The 16,147-nt window shown below is 44.0% G+C and overlaps 1 protein-coding gene across 1 annotated transcript in view; it reads right to left on the bottom strand.

The window, feature by feature from the left end:
- The window catches only part of CTSO (cathepsin O), a 28,944-nt gene extending 19,188 nt beyond the window's left edge, over positions 1-9,756 (bottom strand). Inside the window, exons 1-2 of the mRNA XM_070768930.1 lie at positions 9,696-9,756; positions 6,694-7,013 (exon numbers count right to left, since the gene is read on the bottom strand). Of these exons, the coding sequence (XP_070625031.1) occupies positions 6,694-7,013; positions 9,696-9,756 (381 nt within the window). The remainder of the gene's footprint in view (positions 1-6,693; positions 7,014-9,695) is intronic.
- Between the last annotated feature and the right edge of the window lie 6,391 nt (positions 9,757-16,147).

Below are 16,147 nucleotides of genomic sequence, written 5' to 3'. Positions count from 1 at the left end.
AACTCTGAAAAGCAGAGACATTACTTTGCCAACAAAGGTCCGTCTAGTCAAGGCTATGGTTTTTCCTGTGGTCATGTATGGATGTGAGAGTTGGACTGTGAAGAAAGCTGAGTGCTGAAGAACTGATGCTTTTGAACTGTGGTGTTGGAGAAGACTTGAGAGTCCCTTGTACTGCAAGGAGATCCAACCAGTCCATTCTAAAGGAGATCAGCCCTGGGTGTTCATTGGAAGGAATGATGCTAAAGCTGAAACTCAAGTACTTTGGGCACCTCATGCGAAGAGTTGACTCACTGGAAAAGACTCTGATGCTGGGAGGGATTGGGGGCAGGAGGAAGAGGGGATGACAGAGGATGAGATGGCTGGATGGCATCACCGACTCAGTGGACGTGAGTTTGAGTGAACTCTTAGAGATGGTGATGGACAGGGAGGCCTGGCGTGCTGTGATTCATGGGGTCACAAAGAGTCGGACACGACTGAGCGACTGAACCGAACTTAACTGAACCAACCCTGTGGAGTAAATACAACTTCAGGAGACCACCATTCATTAAGTGTCTATCTTCAGCTACTCTAAACTTGCTTGTTCACTTATATGCTTATTGTGTGTCTGTCTCATAAACCTATAAGCAAAATGAGGGCCAGGCTGGTCTTATTTATCACTGTTTTCGCCTCACTGAGCACATGCCTGGCACACAACAGATGCTTAATTAGCACTTTTTGTTGAATAATGCATAATTATATTTTATATACATCATGCCCTTGATAGCTCTAAGCTATGTTTTTTACATATGTATATATAATTATTTTTCAGACTGTTTTCCATTATGGGTTATTACAAGATAATGGATATAGTTCCCTGTGCTATACAAACTTTTTGGTTATCAATTTTATATAGTGTATATCATTAATTCAAAATTCCTAATTTATACCTCCCCCAACCCCATTCCCTTTGGAAACCATAAATTTGGTTCCTATGTCCGTGAGTCTATTTCTGGCTTATATATAAGTTCATTTGTACCATTTTTTAGGTTTCACAAATAAGTGATATGGGTATTTGTCTTTCAATGTCCAACTTTCTTCACTTAGTATGATAATCTCTAGGGTCATTCTTGTTGCTACAAATGGCATAAGCTGTTTATTTTTAAGCAAATTATTCCTGGGATTTATCATGATTGTATTTTCCTTACTGAGCATACGTGGAAAGATTGCTAATCGATGAAATTATCAACAGTTATCGAGTTTCAGGCATTCAAAAGATAATCTTGATGAAGCAAGGCTTTGAATTTAATTTGGGAAGAAGATGTATACATCTAAAAATAGAACTGAACTACAAAGTGAGTGTGTGACAAATATAAGCCAGTGACTGTAAACTGCTGAGCATTTCAGAGGGTTCCTTGGTCCTAAAGGCATCTCCTGGACTTCACTGTGAGTTGGAGGGATGATGGAGGTCCTGAGGGTGTAGGGCCTTTATGGATGCACAGGAAAGTGCATGGCAGCCACAAGGGTGGGCCTCACAAACAGACTGCAGCGAGGAGGCCCAGGTTCCCACAACCTGGCCCACGACCAAGCACTCAGGTGTCCTACTAGGGGAAGGGGGTCCCCTGAAGGTTGGTTTGTGATTAATGCATCCCCACGGCTTCCTGACTCTGCCCTGGCCTGCAAGGTGTCCAGGGCACATCCCCCAGGCCCTTTTCCCCCCTTCTCTCAGCTTAGAGCTTTGCTCTAGTCAGATGCTCTCCCTGAGCCCCTCCCTGCACTTTCTCAGTCCTGACTCCTGTGATAAAGAAAAAAGAAAAAAGAGAAGACACATAAAGTCGCCACTATTGAGAATGAAAGAAGGGCCACAAAGATGCTTCAGGCACTAGAAGAATCATATTTTGAGCACTTGAGGCCAACAAGTTTGATAACCTATGCAAAATGGACAACTCCCAAGAAAGACGTATATCACCAAATCTGGATACAACAAAAATAGAGAATTTGAACAACTTTTTATCAACTAAAGTCATTAAATTCCTAACTGAAAATCATCCCACAAAGAAAACCCCAGGCCCGGATGGCTTCACTGGTGAATTCCATATAACTAAAAAAGAAATGCCAATACCAACTGTACACACACATTCATGAGAACCCCTTGCAACTGGTTATATAAGGCCTGATTCCAAAACCAGACAAGAAACACCTCATGGCAAGAGAAGTATACACCAATAGCCCTCATGACTGTAGATGTAAAATCCTTAAAAAAAAAAAAAATCAGCAAATCAAATTCAAAAATTTATAAGACAATAGATCATGACCAAGTGAGGTTCATTAAAAGAGACTACATTGGTTTAGTATCTGAATATCAATCAACATAATACACCCTACTCATGGAATAAAAATAGGAAAACCATATGATATTTTCAATAGATGTGGAAAAAGCACTTGGCATAATTCATAGTCCTTTCATAAGGACTCTCAGCAGTGAATGAAAGGAAACTTGATCAACCTGACGGGAGGAATTGATGAAATGCCTACTTTGACCAGAGGCCAACTTCTAACAGAATCCATTTGGGTCTTATTCCCCACTGAATCAATCAGAAAACCTAGACCATTTCATTATCAAGTACAAATTGGCACCTGCCACAGGTGCTTGCCATCTCCCTCTACAAGGATTAAATCATGTGCCTTTGCAGCTGCTGACCTTCAATACCCGCTGAAATAAGTTGTGTGTGAAGATCAGAAATGATATGCCCTGTTCTCAAGGAAAAGTTGGCAGGACAGTTCTTCGACAGGTATCTTCAGGAGCCGATTTTATGAGCCCAATTCTTGCATCTCCTACATGATGACATCTGCTCCTCATGATTAGCAGAAACCTTCTGCAAAAAAAATATGTGCTTGATTGCATGTACTCCCTTTTCACTAAAATTACATACATACTGAACTCCCCTGCTACCTCTTTGGAGCAGTTTCTCAGAGCTATCTAAGATGCAGTCTCCTATACTATAGTTCTCATTTTGCCCCAAACAAAACTTAACTTGCGACTCTTATATTGTTTTTTTTGTTTTTTGTTTTTTTTAAGTCAGCACATTATATATGTGTCAGTCGTGTCTGACTCTTTGCGACCCCATGGACTGTAGCCTACCAGGGTCCTCTGTCCATGGGATTCTCCAGGCAAGAATACTGGAGTGGGTTGCCATTTCCTTCTCCAGGGGATCTTCCCAACCCAGGGATCAAACCCAGGTCTCCCGCATTGTGGGCAGACACTTTACCATCTGAGCCACCAGGGAAGCCCACATTATATATAGTAAATATTAAAGTACTAGATAAATAGATGGACAGATGAACAAATGAATGAATAAATTTTGAGCCAAGATTTCAAGTTTCTGGTATATTTTAATTTTGGCAGTATATGCATTAAGCTAGAACCATTAGAAATTACCACCTGAACAAGAGTCTCTTACATCAATTTCACCCTCTTAATGTTTCAGTTAGATGAAAATTGTGGTTTAAAGAGTTCTGGATAAAGTTTATTTGGAGGAAATAATCCAGATCTTCAGGGGCTGTTAATAGCAAAAGTCTGTGGCTCATTCTTTAGGATCATTCATCGTAAAATGATCTATTTAAAGAAACATGCCTCCAAGTATGCATAATTTAATTTTTTTAAAACTGGCACATGTATCATTAACATAAGCATTTTAAACGTGAAGCTTCTGAAATTGTAGGCAAAATCACATGTCCACTGGCATATAAACATTATTCTGAAGTGAGTACATACAACTATCATTGGTTCCTTTAATGGGTTTGTAGCCCCAAAGTGGTCAGGAGACCAGCTGCTCTTGGTCAAATAGGGAGCATGAGTAAAGGTCAGTGCACAGCTGGGTTCCAGCCTGAGGACCAGGCCAAAACAAGAGCAGGGGCTTCCTGAGCACCAGAAACTTCTAAGGAGTGAAAAGGTGGGGGCTGGGTGCTGTTTCCCCCTTTCCCGGTCAGTTATCCTGAGAGGCATCCCATAATCATCCTAGGAGGGGCCTGGTCTTCACCCAACAGTGACTGAATGACAGTTTGTGAGCAAGGATCACAGATGCCACCTAACTTCTACTCATGGAATATTCGAATTTAGGAAAACAGGTAAGGCAGGGATGACAAAATCTTTCACCATGAACCTAAGATTGTGAAAAAATTATCAATCAATTAGACCCTTTCTCCAACTGTGTTAACAGTTGCAGTTCCCTGAATATCTTTCCATGCTATGCTTCAGGAGCCACTGTTCATCAATGCATTTGTAGACATGAGACCTCTTTGGTCTCCCTAAATAAGATATAAAGAGCCCAAAACTACAGCTCCTGGCCCTCCATATTTGTTTACTTTTCACCCTAAAACCTATTGGTTCTCCCCAGCACAACACAGAGAATACTTTATAACTCTATTTTAATTTTTAAACCATTTTTAAAAATTTAACTTGATTATGGAGCCAGGGAATTTTCTAGAATCTGTAATTTACCCCAGATAGGTTAGCAGAGAATTTCATCTTAACCAACTCCTAATCTGACATAATTTTAAGGAGTAAAGTTTTCCAGAGTTATACTGAGCATCAGTCACAACACACGTTAGTCTCTCTTGTCGGGGCAGAGGGAGGCTTCCTAATGCTCAAGCAAGGCCCCTTCTACCTGCTCATGTCGTCTGCCCCATGTTCAAACAGCCATTGAGGTTCAAACACAGTTTCCACCAAGTGTGGAAAGGAGTCACCAACATCTCATGAAGTTAAGTCCCACGAGGGGCAATTGCTTTGGAAATTTTTCAGGCTCTCTCCACTCAAGATTTTTAAAATGTGCTGAGAATCTTTATCACTCTGCCCTCCTCCACCTAAAACAGAAATTCTATCTTCCAACAAGCACTCTTGTACTTCTGACACGAGCTAGCTGTATTTCCTAGCTGCCATTGTCTGGGTAGGGCCTCTAGTATGAGTAACTATATAATATGAACAAATGCACATTTATTTATAAATTATACAAATAACACATATTTAGGATATATTCATTACTCTGGCCTCCTTGTGATTCCAATCCCCAAATATATTTTTGAGGAAGATGGCAGTGCTTTTATTTCTTCAGTCAATGAACACATCACCAGGATAGGTAGGACTGATTATTTTCTCCCAAAGAGATTTACTTCACCATCACACGTCACTAAGCTCAGGGCAGGAAGAGAATACAGCACAAAACCTTTGTTCTCAAGCGATTATACCAGTGCTTCTGGTTTTGAAAGCTAGAGCAGTAAGTAGGAGATAAAAAATATCTATCCTGGTTTGGGCAAAAATACAAATAAGACTCAGGTGAGGTTGGCACTTCCCACCCACTGCAGCCCCAGGGGACCAGCAGAAGGGGTAGAAGGGAGCACAGCCTCAGAATCCCTGGCAAACCTCAAGAAAATACCAGGAAAAAGAATAAATACACCTCCAATAAGCAGCAGGATTACTGACTTCATACTTCCTGATTAGGAATGAATGAACTTTGACAGCAAAATTAAACCATGATAATGACCTCTCACAATTTAAAACTATTAGGTAGTATCGGATATTATTAATAGAACACACTGAGGTCCACTCTAAATCATTCTCTCTTGCATCTTCCTTGGTTTCAGGAAAAACCTTATTGATACTCAGCTAACTGGTGTGCTCCTGAGTTTTAACGCTGGGGTGCCATCTGAGATTATGAAGCCTTTTCAAAATAATCTGAAAAGGAAATTAAACACTACACCCTTCTCCAAATCAGTCTCCACCAAGTTAGGTGAACTTGTAGGGTGTGCGCTAGTTCAAGGAGCCCGGGTTCAGGAAAATCATAAATGGGCAGGATTCCCTGAGCTCTGGATAAAATTCTTATTTGAGGAGGAGGTGATCAGTGTCCCCCTCCGGAAAAAGGCCAGGCTTCTTCCAACTACTTCTGGTTCCAGTCCCTGAAATGCACAGAATGGGGAGGCTGAGAGAACGCCCGGGGGCTGTGCCTTTCAATTAGGACCACCTTAGACATAATCAGCGGGCAACCTGGGACGTATCATATAAACCTTCAGGCACGCATCCTTCCTGGAGGACCCATCTGTGGGTCAGCTTGTCCTGGGAAACCCTGGGACGAGTCCGGGTCTGGAACCCAGGCGCGTCACCGGACTGAGTTTAGGCGACCCCCTGGGGATGGCGCTCGAGTGCCACCCCCCTCGCCCCCACCCCTGGAAAGGACGGCGCAGGTATTCTCTGGGGGTGCTCGCGTGGCCCCTCCAGCCCGCGGACAGGGGGGCGTGCTCGCGGTGGAGCTCAGGGGCCCCCCTCGCCCAGCCCGGGAACCAGACAGGGTAAGCGACCCCCGCGGGTGGCACTCGCGTGGCCCCTCAGCCCCAGGACAGGACGGGACTTGAGATTCTCCAACCCCCCACCCCGCTCTAGTGTGGCGCTCAGGTGCCCCAGCCCCACTTCTCGCCCCGGGAAAGGTCGTGTCAGGTAACCGCCGGGATTGGCCAGTGTGGAACCTCGGACCAGCCCAGCCTAGCCCCGGGCTGGAAAATACTGGAGACTCCAGGGTGTGGAGCTCAAGTGCTCCGCCCTCCGCCCCGGGACCGGAAGGGGCCAGCGACCCCGGGGGTGGGAGTGGGTGGGGCTCGCGCGGCCCCTGCGCCCCGCCCAGCCCGGGACTGGAAGCGCGGGAAGGGATCCGCCGGCGTGCGCGGTACCCGGAAGGCGGCGGCGGGGTGGCGGCCGAACGGCGGGGTCAGCGCGGCGCAGGAGCCCCAGCAGTAGAAGCAGCAGCAGCAGCAGAGCAGCCAGAGGCGCCGCAGCTCCATCCCGCGCTTCCTCTTCGGTTTCGAGCTCCTCCCTGCAGGCGGGTCCGGGGCGGGGCGCGGGGCTGAGACGGCGACGCCCCCTCGGTCCTGGCGGCTCTGAGCCCGGATGTCGGGTAGGCTGCAAACTGTAGGGTTCACGCAATTTTCAGTACGAGCACCTGCCCAGGACCGCGTGCCCTGGGGTAGTTTCACTTCTGCTAGAGAAGAGCCTCTTCACACGGAAGTGTGACAGTGCAGACAGCTGTGTGACCTGCACTTGCTGCGTCAAGTGGAAGTTTTATCTTTTTTCTTTTCCGTCTCAGATGGAAGCATGCGGGCGACAGTGGAATCCAAAGGACCTTAATTCTGTTTCTCTTTGTGATGGGCCCTGACTTTAGGAACCCAATTCCAAAATGCTTGTGAATTTACACAGACATTCTTCCAGCAGGTGTTTATAATTGCGTATCAGAACACACAGATGTGAAAATAATACACCACGTTTTGATGATTTAGCCAGTTCAAACTTTGGAAATCAGTTTCTGAAGGTAGCACTTCTTACATTTGGGTTGAAATTTAAATAAAGTATTTCAAACGCTTTGTAAGATGCCCAGCGCGTTTTAAGCGCTTGGTTTATCAGTTATTTTGTTTTTAAGGTAGCTTTCCCCCTCTTATTATCATTACACTGCTTTCCCCCTGTTCAGCTTAGTTCATAGTAACCCATCCTTCATGTTTTCTTCTCTCTCTTATTTATCTCTTCAAGTCATTTCACTTCATATCAACTTAATCCTAGAGAATGGACCATAGATGCAACAGAAGTAATGTTCAAATCAGTTAACATCCCAATCTGGCAGCATTTCAGGTTAAGGATTTTCTGGTGAAGGTGGAAGGTCCCCTTTAAGGATGAAGGTGGCTCTTTTGCTCTTTTTTTTTTTTTGCCCATTTCTATGCCTTCAAACCTTAAAAACCTAATTGTAGGAATGAGATCCCTAGGCATCGAAACTAACTCCTGACTTATGCTCTCCTGAATGTACACCATGCCTAGCCTGACCTGTTGATTCTTCTAGATAAAAAGAGGTAAGAATGAAGAATTCATCAGCTAAAGAGTGGCTCCGTTTCTACCCAGAACAGCCCCCTTGGCTGGTGGATCACACAGGCAAGATAACATCTGAAGAGTCAGCCAGCCTGCAGCTATGGAGGACCATGTAGAACCCACCCTCCTGCTTCCCTGACTCACTGAGACTCTGCTCCTATTCCGTTTTTCCCTTGAAAATGTACCATCACTGCTCAAAATCTTTGGAGTTCGTCTCAAGACATGAATCTACCTTCTCCCCAAATTGCCGGCTTTTCTGATTAAAGCACCTTTCCTTTCTGTTCACACTTGCCTCTTGGCTTTTAAGCCGCGAGCAGCTGTGACCTGAGTTCAGTAGTAACAAGAAGACCAGGCCACTTGTAACATGCATTGTCATCGGTGTCCTGATGGCTTTTGGAAGGGCACAGATTTGTTTCTCAAAGTGCACATTGAATGCAAATTGTAATGCAGGAGTTCGGGAGTGGGTCCCGATTCTGCTTTTCTAACCATTTCCTGGGCCTGCTGCTGGTGGCATCAGGGTTCACGTTTGGAACAGCAAGCAGTGTACCAAACTTGCTGCTGTTTCTCTGCTCCCCTAACTCAGGAGGGACATGGGGAGAAGGCTGGGGTATCTTCCCCAGGGAAAATTCATACTTTCCTGGTCATTCTATCTCTGTTCATTTCCTTGCGCAGTGAATAGAACTAAAACAGAGCAGGGCCCTTTGGTTCTTGTTCCTCATGACCTCTGTCTGCCTTTGTCTGTGAAGAAACTTTAGCCAAAGAAGAAGTTTAATCAGAGAAGTGGGAAAATGCAGACCCAAAGGAAAACAGCCTGACAGGACAAAGCAATAATAATTCAGTCAGTAAGCAAAGTCAAGGACGTTTTGTTCCTTCTCAAGGGCTTTAGATAATATTCTAAGCCATGGCCTGTGAGCTGCTTATAGATATTGAAACCCCCACCAGGTGAGAGAAGTTAACTGCGTGATGACCAGACTGTAGCCATGACAGTAGCTGCCACAGTTCTGAGAACTGGCCTGAAGAAATGGAAACAAACTGACCCTGAACCTAAAGATTAACTGTACCTAAAACAAACAAGATGACACTGGTCAGACCTCCAATGACCAACTTCAAGGTGATGGGTCAGAGCTAACTGTGCTGTTTCTGCATTTACCCCCCTCCCTCCATCTATAAAATTTCTTGCCCCCTGACTGTCAGTATATATGTGTGGGGGGGCAGGGTGGGGGGTGGGGTGGCCTTTGGACAGGCATGTGCCCTCCCCAAAGGTTGCCAGAATCCAAAAGCAAAGTTTCCTTTTCACCAACCTAGCCTCCTTAATCAGAGAAGGCAATGGCATCCCACTCCAGTACTCTTGCCTGGAAAATCCCATGGACAGAGGAACCTGGAGGGCTGCAGTCCATGGGGTCGCTGAGGTTCAGACACAACTGAGCAACTTCACTTTCACTTTGCATTTTCATACATTGGAGAAGGAAATGGCAACCCACTCCACTGTTCTTGCCTGGACAATCCCAGGGACAGTGGAGCCTGGTGCTCTGCCGTCTATGGGGTCGCACAGAGTTGGACATGACTGAAGTGACTTAGCAGCTTAGCAGCAGTAGCAGCCTCCTTAATGGCTTTTGAACAGTGAGCAGCTGGACCACTTTTGGTTACAGTAGTGAGTAATATTGTCTTCTCTGGCTTAAGGCCAGCTACGTGATTTGCAGGGTCCCGTGTAAACAGAATGTTAGTAAGGACTTTAGGATGGCAACAGTAGAACATTAAAACAAGGATGAATCTCTCTCATACAGGGTCCTATGTGGTTACCCACGCCACACAGGCAGCTTACTGGGTCTTTCCGCTATAATCTTTTCTAAACGACTTTTAGGAGTCTTCTGAATTGATGTCATGGTCAGCCCTCCTAGACTTTTTAGACTCACTCTCTGATTTACGTCTTTAGTTTTTACCTAGTATAGTGAGTCATGCTATTCTCTGATGGAAAATTGTTAATAAAGATAATGTATATACACAATGGAGTATTACTCAGCCATTAAAAAGAATACATTTGAATCAGTTCTAATGAGGTGGGTGAAACTGGAGCCTATTATACAGAGTGAAGTAAGCCAGAAAGAAAAACATTAATACAGTATGCTAACGCATATATATGGAATTTAGAAAGATGGTAACAATAACCCTGTGTACGAGACAGCAAAAGAGAAACTGATGTATAGAACAGTCTTATGGACTCTGTGGGAAAGGGAGAGGGTGGAAAGATTTGGGAGAATGGCATTGAAACATGTATAATATGTATGAAATGAGTCACCAGTCCAGGTTTGATGCATGATACTGGATGCTTGGGGCTGGTGCACTGGGATGACCCAGAGGGATGGTGTGGGGAGGGAGGAGGGAGGAGAGTTCAGGATGGGGAACACATGTATACCTGTGGCGGATTCATTTTGATATTTGGCAAAACTAATACAATATTGTAAAGTTTAAAAATAAAATTAAAAAGAAAAAAAAGATAATGTATATTAATAAAGATAATGTATTAAAAGTAAAGACATGAAAAATTTTTCTATTCATATATGACGAGATGATTGCTCTCGGAATGTAGGTGGTTAAGATTTAATTTAAACGGTGAATTTACAGGTCAGTGTTCATATCATCCCTGGCAGTTCTGCATCTAGACCTTCCTTGTAAGACACTCAAGCTAATATATATACAGCGAGTCCCCTATATAGGAACCTTCAAGTGGCAAACTTTCAAAGACATGAACATGGGTTCACATGTTCAATCACAGAGACTAGTTCATATGTCTAGTGTACATTATTGCCTTCATGCGTTGTGCTTTTGTGTCCCTCACTACAGTACTGTATAGAGTACAGTAGGACTGTATCTTTATTTAAAGTTCAGGATGTCCAGAAGCAAGTGTGAAAGCAATGGTGACGTAGCTGGCACCGCTAAGAATAGATCCAGGACACAGGAAATGGCAGGGGAATCTTCTTTATCTGAGGAGGCACTGTTAGCTTTTTAGGACCTGAATGTAGAATGGTGCACAAAGGTTGCAGCAGCCATTCAGAATTCAGTCCAGTGCTACTGTGTCATCTATGACGAGAAAAGAAGAGCTACTACCCAGACATTACTGGGTCATTTTTTTCAAGAGGGTGAGAGAGTCAGTTCCTAGGCAGGTTGATAAGAAGTCCGGGGTTCCGGAGGGGGATGGGGAGGAGAAGAAAGGGGTCTGGGGCTCTCAAGGAGGAGATAGGGTCTGGAATTCTCAAGGAGGAAAGGGCAAACATTTTTTCCCCTATATTCCTTAATAAGGATAATAAAACAATAATGTATCCTGCTTGAGGGCATGTTTCTCCTTCCTGAAAACCTGACTAACCCTGTTATCTTAAAATGTATATTGTGGGAGTGCGTCTAGTAAAATCTTTACAAACTTGAGACATTCTTTTGATTTATTGTGATCAATTAAAAAAGTGTATAACTCTCTTGCTAGCACTAGCAAGGGGGAGCACTCTCCATCTCTCTTCTGATGTCTGTGTCAGAAGCTTTCTCTGTTCCTTTTTGTACTTTAATAAAACTGCTACACAGAAGCTCTTGAGTGATCAAGGCTGGTCCCTGGTCCTGAAGCTAAATCTTCTTCTTGGGAGGTCAAGAATCTGACACTGTTGACTGTAAGCTATCAAGGGTAGATAGAATTGAATCCATCAAGGAACCAGACCTGTGGCATCAACATCAGGAGTGAGTGACTGCAGCTTGCCCTCTGTTGCTGATGACTCTTCACCTTTATGATCTCCCACCTCCTCTCCCTCCTCTGGTCAGTAACTCTTCTTGCCTGTTCACTCAGTGCCAGCCCCTGTATGCCAGCTGTTGTACTGTGTGTGTGTGTGTGTGTGTGTGTGTGTGTGTGTGTGTGTGTGTTACTCCCTCAGTCATGTCCGACTCTTTGCGACCCATGGACCCACCAGGCTCCTTTGTCCATGGAACTCTCCAGGCGAGAATACTGGAGTGGTTTGCCATTCCCTTCTCCAGGGGATCTTCCCAACCCAGGGATTGAATCCAGGTCTCCTGCATTGCAGGCAGATTTCTTACCATCCGAGCTACCTGGGAAGCTCTGTTGTAGTGTACTACTGTACTTTTCAAGATACTGTAATGTAGGATTAAAAATGTTTTCTTTATTTTTTGTGTCTTTTTAATGTATTATTTGTGTGAAAAGTTTTATAAACCTTGTTTACAGTAAAGCACTATATAGCCAATTGTATTAGCAGTGGCCACAGGACTGGAAAAGGTCAGTTTTCATTCCAATCCCAAAGAAAGGCAATGCCAAAGAATGCTCAAACTACCACACAATTGCACTCATCTCACATGCTAGTAAAGTAATGCTCAAAATTCTCCAAACCAGGCTTCAGCAATATGTGAACTGTGAACTTCCTGATGTTCAAGCTGGCTTTAGAAAAGGCAGAGGAACCAGAGATCAAATTGCCAACATCCACTGGATCATGGAAAAAACAGGAGAATTCCAGAAAAACATCTATTTCTGCTTTAATGACTATGCCAAAGCCTTTCACTGTGTGGATCACAATAAACTGTGGAAAATTCTGAAAGAGATGGGAATACCAGACCACCTGATCTGCCTCTTGAGAAATTTGTATGCAGGTCAGGAAGCAACAGTTAGAACAGGACATGGAACAACAGACTGGTTCCAAATAGGAAAAGGAGTTTGTCAAGGCTGTATATTGTCACCCTGTTTATTTAACTTATAAGAGTACATCATGAGAAACGCTGGGCTGGAAGAAGCACAAGCTGGAATCAAGATTGCGGGGACAAATATCAGGCACCTCAGATATGCAGATGACACCAGCGTTATGGCAGAAAGTGAAGAGGAACTAAAAAGCCTCTTGATGAAGGTGAAAGTGGAAAGTGAAAAAGTTGTCTGAAAGCTCAACATTCAGAAAATGAAGATCATGGCATCTGGTCCCATCACTTCATGGGAAATAGATGGGGAAACAGTGGAAACAGTGTCAGACTTTATTTTTCTGGGCTCCAAAATCACTACAGATGGTGACTGCAGCCATGAAATTAAAAGACGCTTCCTTCTTGGAAGGAAAGTTATGACCAACCTAGATAGCATATTGAAAAGCACAGACATTAGTTTGTCAACAAAGGTTCGTCTAGTCAAGGCTATGGTTTTTCCTGTGGTCATGTACAGACGTGAGAGTTGGACTGTGAAGAAGGCTGAGCGCCAAAGAATTGATGCTTTTGAACTGTGGTGTTGGAGAAGACTCTTGAGAGTCCCTTGGACTGCAAGGAGATCCAACCAGTCCATTCTAAAGGAGATCAGCCCTGGGATTTCTTTGGAATGAATGATGCTAAAGCTGAAACTCCAGTACTTTGGCCACCTCATGTGAAGAGTTGACTCATTGGAAAAGACTCTGATGCTGGGAGGGATTGGGAGCAGGAGGAGAAGGGGACGACAGAGGATGAGATGGCTGGATGGCATCACTGACTCAATGGACATGAGTCTGAGTGAACTCTGGGAGTTGGTGATGGACAGGGAGGCCTGGCGTGCTGCGATTCATGGGGTCGCAAAGAGTTGGACATGACTGAGTGACTGATATGATCTGATCTGATTAGTTGGGTACCTAGGCTAACTTTGTTGGACTTATGAACAAATTGAACAAACATGTTCTTGGAAGGGAACTTGTTCATATCTAGGGGAGTTACTGTGTGTGTGTATGTGTACATATCTGCAACATCTTGCCAAAAAAAAAAAAAAAAAAACAACAAACCCTCAAACGAACTTTTGGTCAATCTAATATAAACAGAAGTTTGCATTCAGATCATAGCTACTGTTTATTGACAACCTACTGAGTCAGAACATTTAAATAAAATAGCCACCTTACCCCAGGAATATTGGTATTGGGGGGGAGGGGAACATTTAAACTAAATCTACTTCCTAAGCTCACATCAACAAATACATGTTGAGCACCTGTTAAGTACCAGACATGGTTCTGGTTGATGAGGATCTGTTAGTAAATAAATGATGAAAGTGATAAAATTCCCTGCCCTCATGGAGTTGGTGTCAAGTTAGGAAAGATACACATGAAAACCAGTAAAATGTGTTACAAGGCAATGAAATGGGATACAGAGAGTCAGAAGTGTGAGCAGGTGGGGCTGCAATTTTCAGTAAGATGTTTGGGATGAACCTCCCTGAGGAAAAGACTAAGGAGTGACAGTGAGATGCTCTTGATTCTGGGGAAAGAGAAGCAGATGGAAGGAATGGTCAGTGCCCATCCTTGAGGTGGGACTGTGACTGCACTTTCCCAAAACATCAAAGACAGCATAAGAGGAGAGGAGAGAAAGTGGGAGAGAGTAGAGGATGAGGGGGGCAAGAAACTCTCAGACTGTATGTCTCTGAAGGTTAAAGGGGAATCAAAGTTATTTATCAAATGGTTTTTGGGAAAGTGATTGAAAAAGCTTTTATCTTGAAAATGGAAGTTTGCATGTTCAGTTCAGTTCAGATGCTCAGTTGTGTCCAACTCTTTGTGACCCCATGGACTGTGTGTGCCAGGCTTCCCTGTTCATCACCAACTCCCAAGCTTGCTCAGACTCATGTCCATTGAGTCAGTGATGCCACCCAACTATCTTATCCTCTGTTGTCCCCTTCTCTTCCTGCGTTCAATCTTTCCCAGCATCAGGGTCTTTTCCAGTGAGTCAGTTTTTTGTATCAGGTGGCCAAAGTATTGGAGTTTCAGCTTTAGCATCAGTCCTCCCAATGAATATTTAGGACTGATTTCCTTTAGAAATGACTTCTTGGATCTCCTTGCAGTCCAAGGGACTCTCAAGAGTGTTCTCCAACACTACAGTTCAAAAGCATCAATTCTTCAGCCCTCAGCTTTCTTTATAGTCCAACTCTCACATCCATACCTGACTGCTGGAAAAACCGTAGCTTTGACTAGACGGACCTTAGTTGGTAAAGTAATGTCTCTGCTTTTTAATATGCTATCTAGGTTTGCCATAGCTTTGCTTCCAAGGAGCAAGTGTCTTTTAGTTTCACAGCTGAGTTCACCATCTGCAGTAATTTTGGAGCCCAAGAAAATAAAGTCTCCCACTGTTTTCATTGTTTACACAAGTATTTGCCATGAAATGATGGGAGTGGATGCCATGATCTTAGTTTTTTGAATGTTGAATTTTAAGCCAACTTTTCACTCTCCTCTTTCACTTTCATCAAGAGCCTCTTTAGTTCTTCTTTGTTTTCTACCATAAGGGTGGTGTTATCTGCATATCTGAAGTTATTCATATTTATCCCAGCAATCTTGATTCCAACTTGTGCTTCATTCAACCCAGCATCTCGCATGATATACTCTGCATATAAGTTAAGCAGGGTGACAGTATACAGCCTTGACGTACTCCTTTCCCAATTTGGAATCAGTCTGTCGCTCCATGTCTGGTTCTAACTGTTGCTTCTTGATCTGCATGCAGATTTCTCACAGGGCAGGTAAGGGGGTCTGGTATTCCCATCTCTTTAAGAATTTTCCACAGTTTGTTGTGATCCACACAGGCAAAGGCTTGCTAGTTTTTAGAATCAGTTCAGTTCAGTCGCTCAGTCATGTCTGACTCTTTGTGACCCCATGAATTGCAGCACTCCAGGCCTCCCTGTCCATCACTAACTCCCGGAGTTTACTCAAACTCATGTCCATCGAGTCAGTCATGCCATCCAGCCAACTCATCCTCTGTCGTCCCCTTCTCCTCCTGCCCCCAATCCCTCCAAGCATCAGAGTCTTTTCCAATGAGAACTCTTCACATGAGGTGGCCAAAGTATTGGAATTTCAGCTTCAGCATCAGTCCTTCCAATGAAAACCCAGGACTGATCTCCTTTAGAATGGACTGGTTGGATCTCCTTGCAGTCCAAGGGACTCTCAAGAGTCTTCTCCAACACCACAGTTCAAAAGCATCAGGCGCTCAGCCTTCTTCACAGTCCAACTCTCACATCCATACTTCATCTATGTGGGAGGTAATTTTTCTCATTAACTTTGCATAATACCAAATGGCACTTCCTTCACTTCTGTGTTAGTTGTTGCTACACAACAGTGACCCCAAACTTAGTAGCTGAAAGTGCTAACCTTTATGATCTCATACAGTCTCTGTGGAGCAAGCAGCTAAGCGGGACCTAGCTGGGTGGTTTGGGCTCAGGCTCTCTCATGCGGTTGCAGATGTCAATGAGGAAGCCTGCCATATGACTAAGCAAAGGATGTTGTCACCTTCAAGCCTTCACATTACAGCCACCCTGACAGT

The sequence above is a fragment of the Bos indicus genome, chromosome 17, assembly GCF_029378745.1.
Source record: "Bos indicus isolate NIAB-ARS_2022 breed Sahiwal x Tharparkar chromosome 17, NIAB-ARS_B.indTharparkar_mat_pri_1.0, whole genome shotgun sequence".
Taxonomy (NCBI): Eukaryota; Metazoa; Chordata; class Mammalia; order Artiodactyla; family Bovidae; genus Bos; species Bos indicus.
This window is presented reverse-complemented; position numbering and strand designations above follow the sequence as displayed.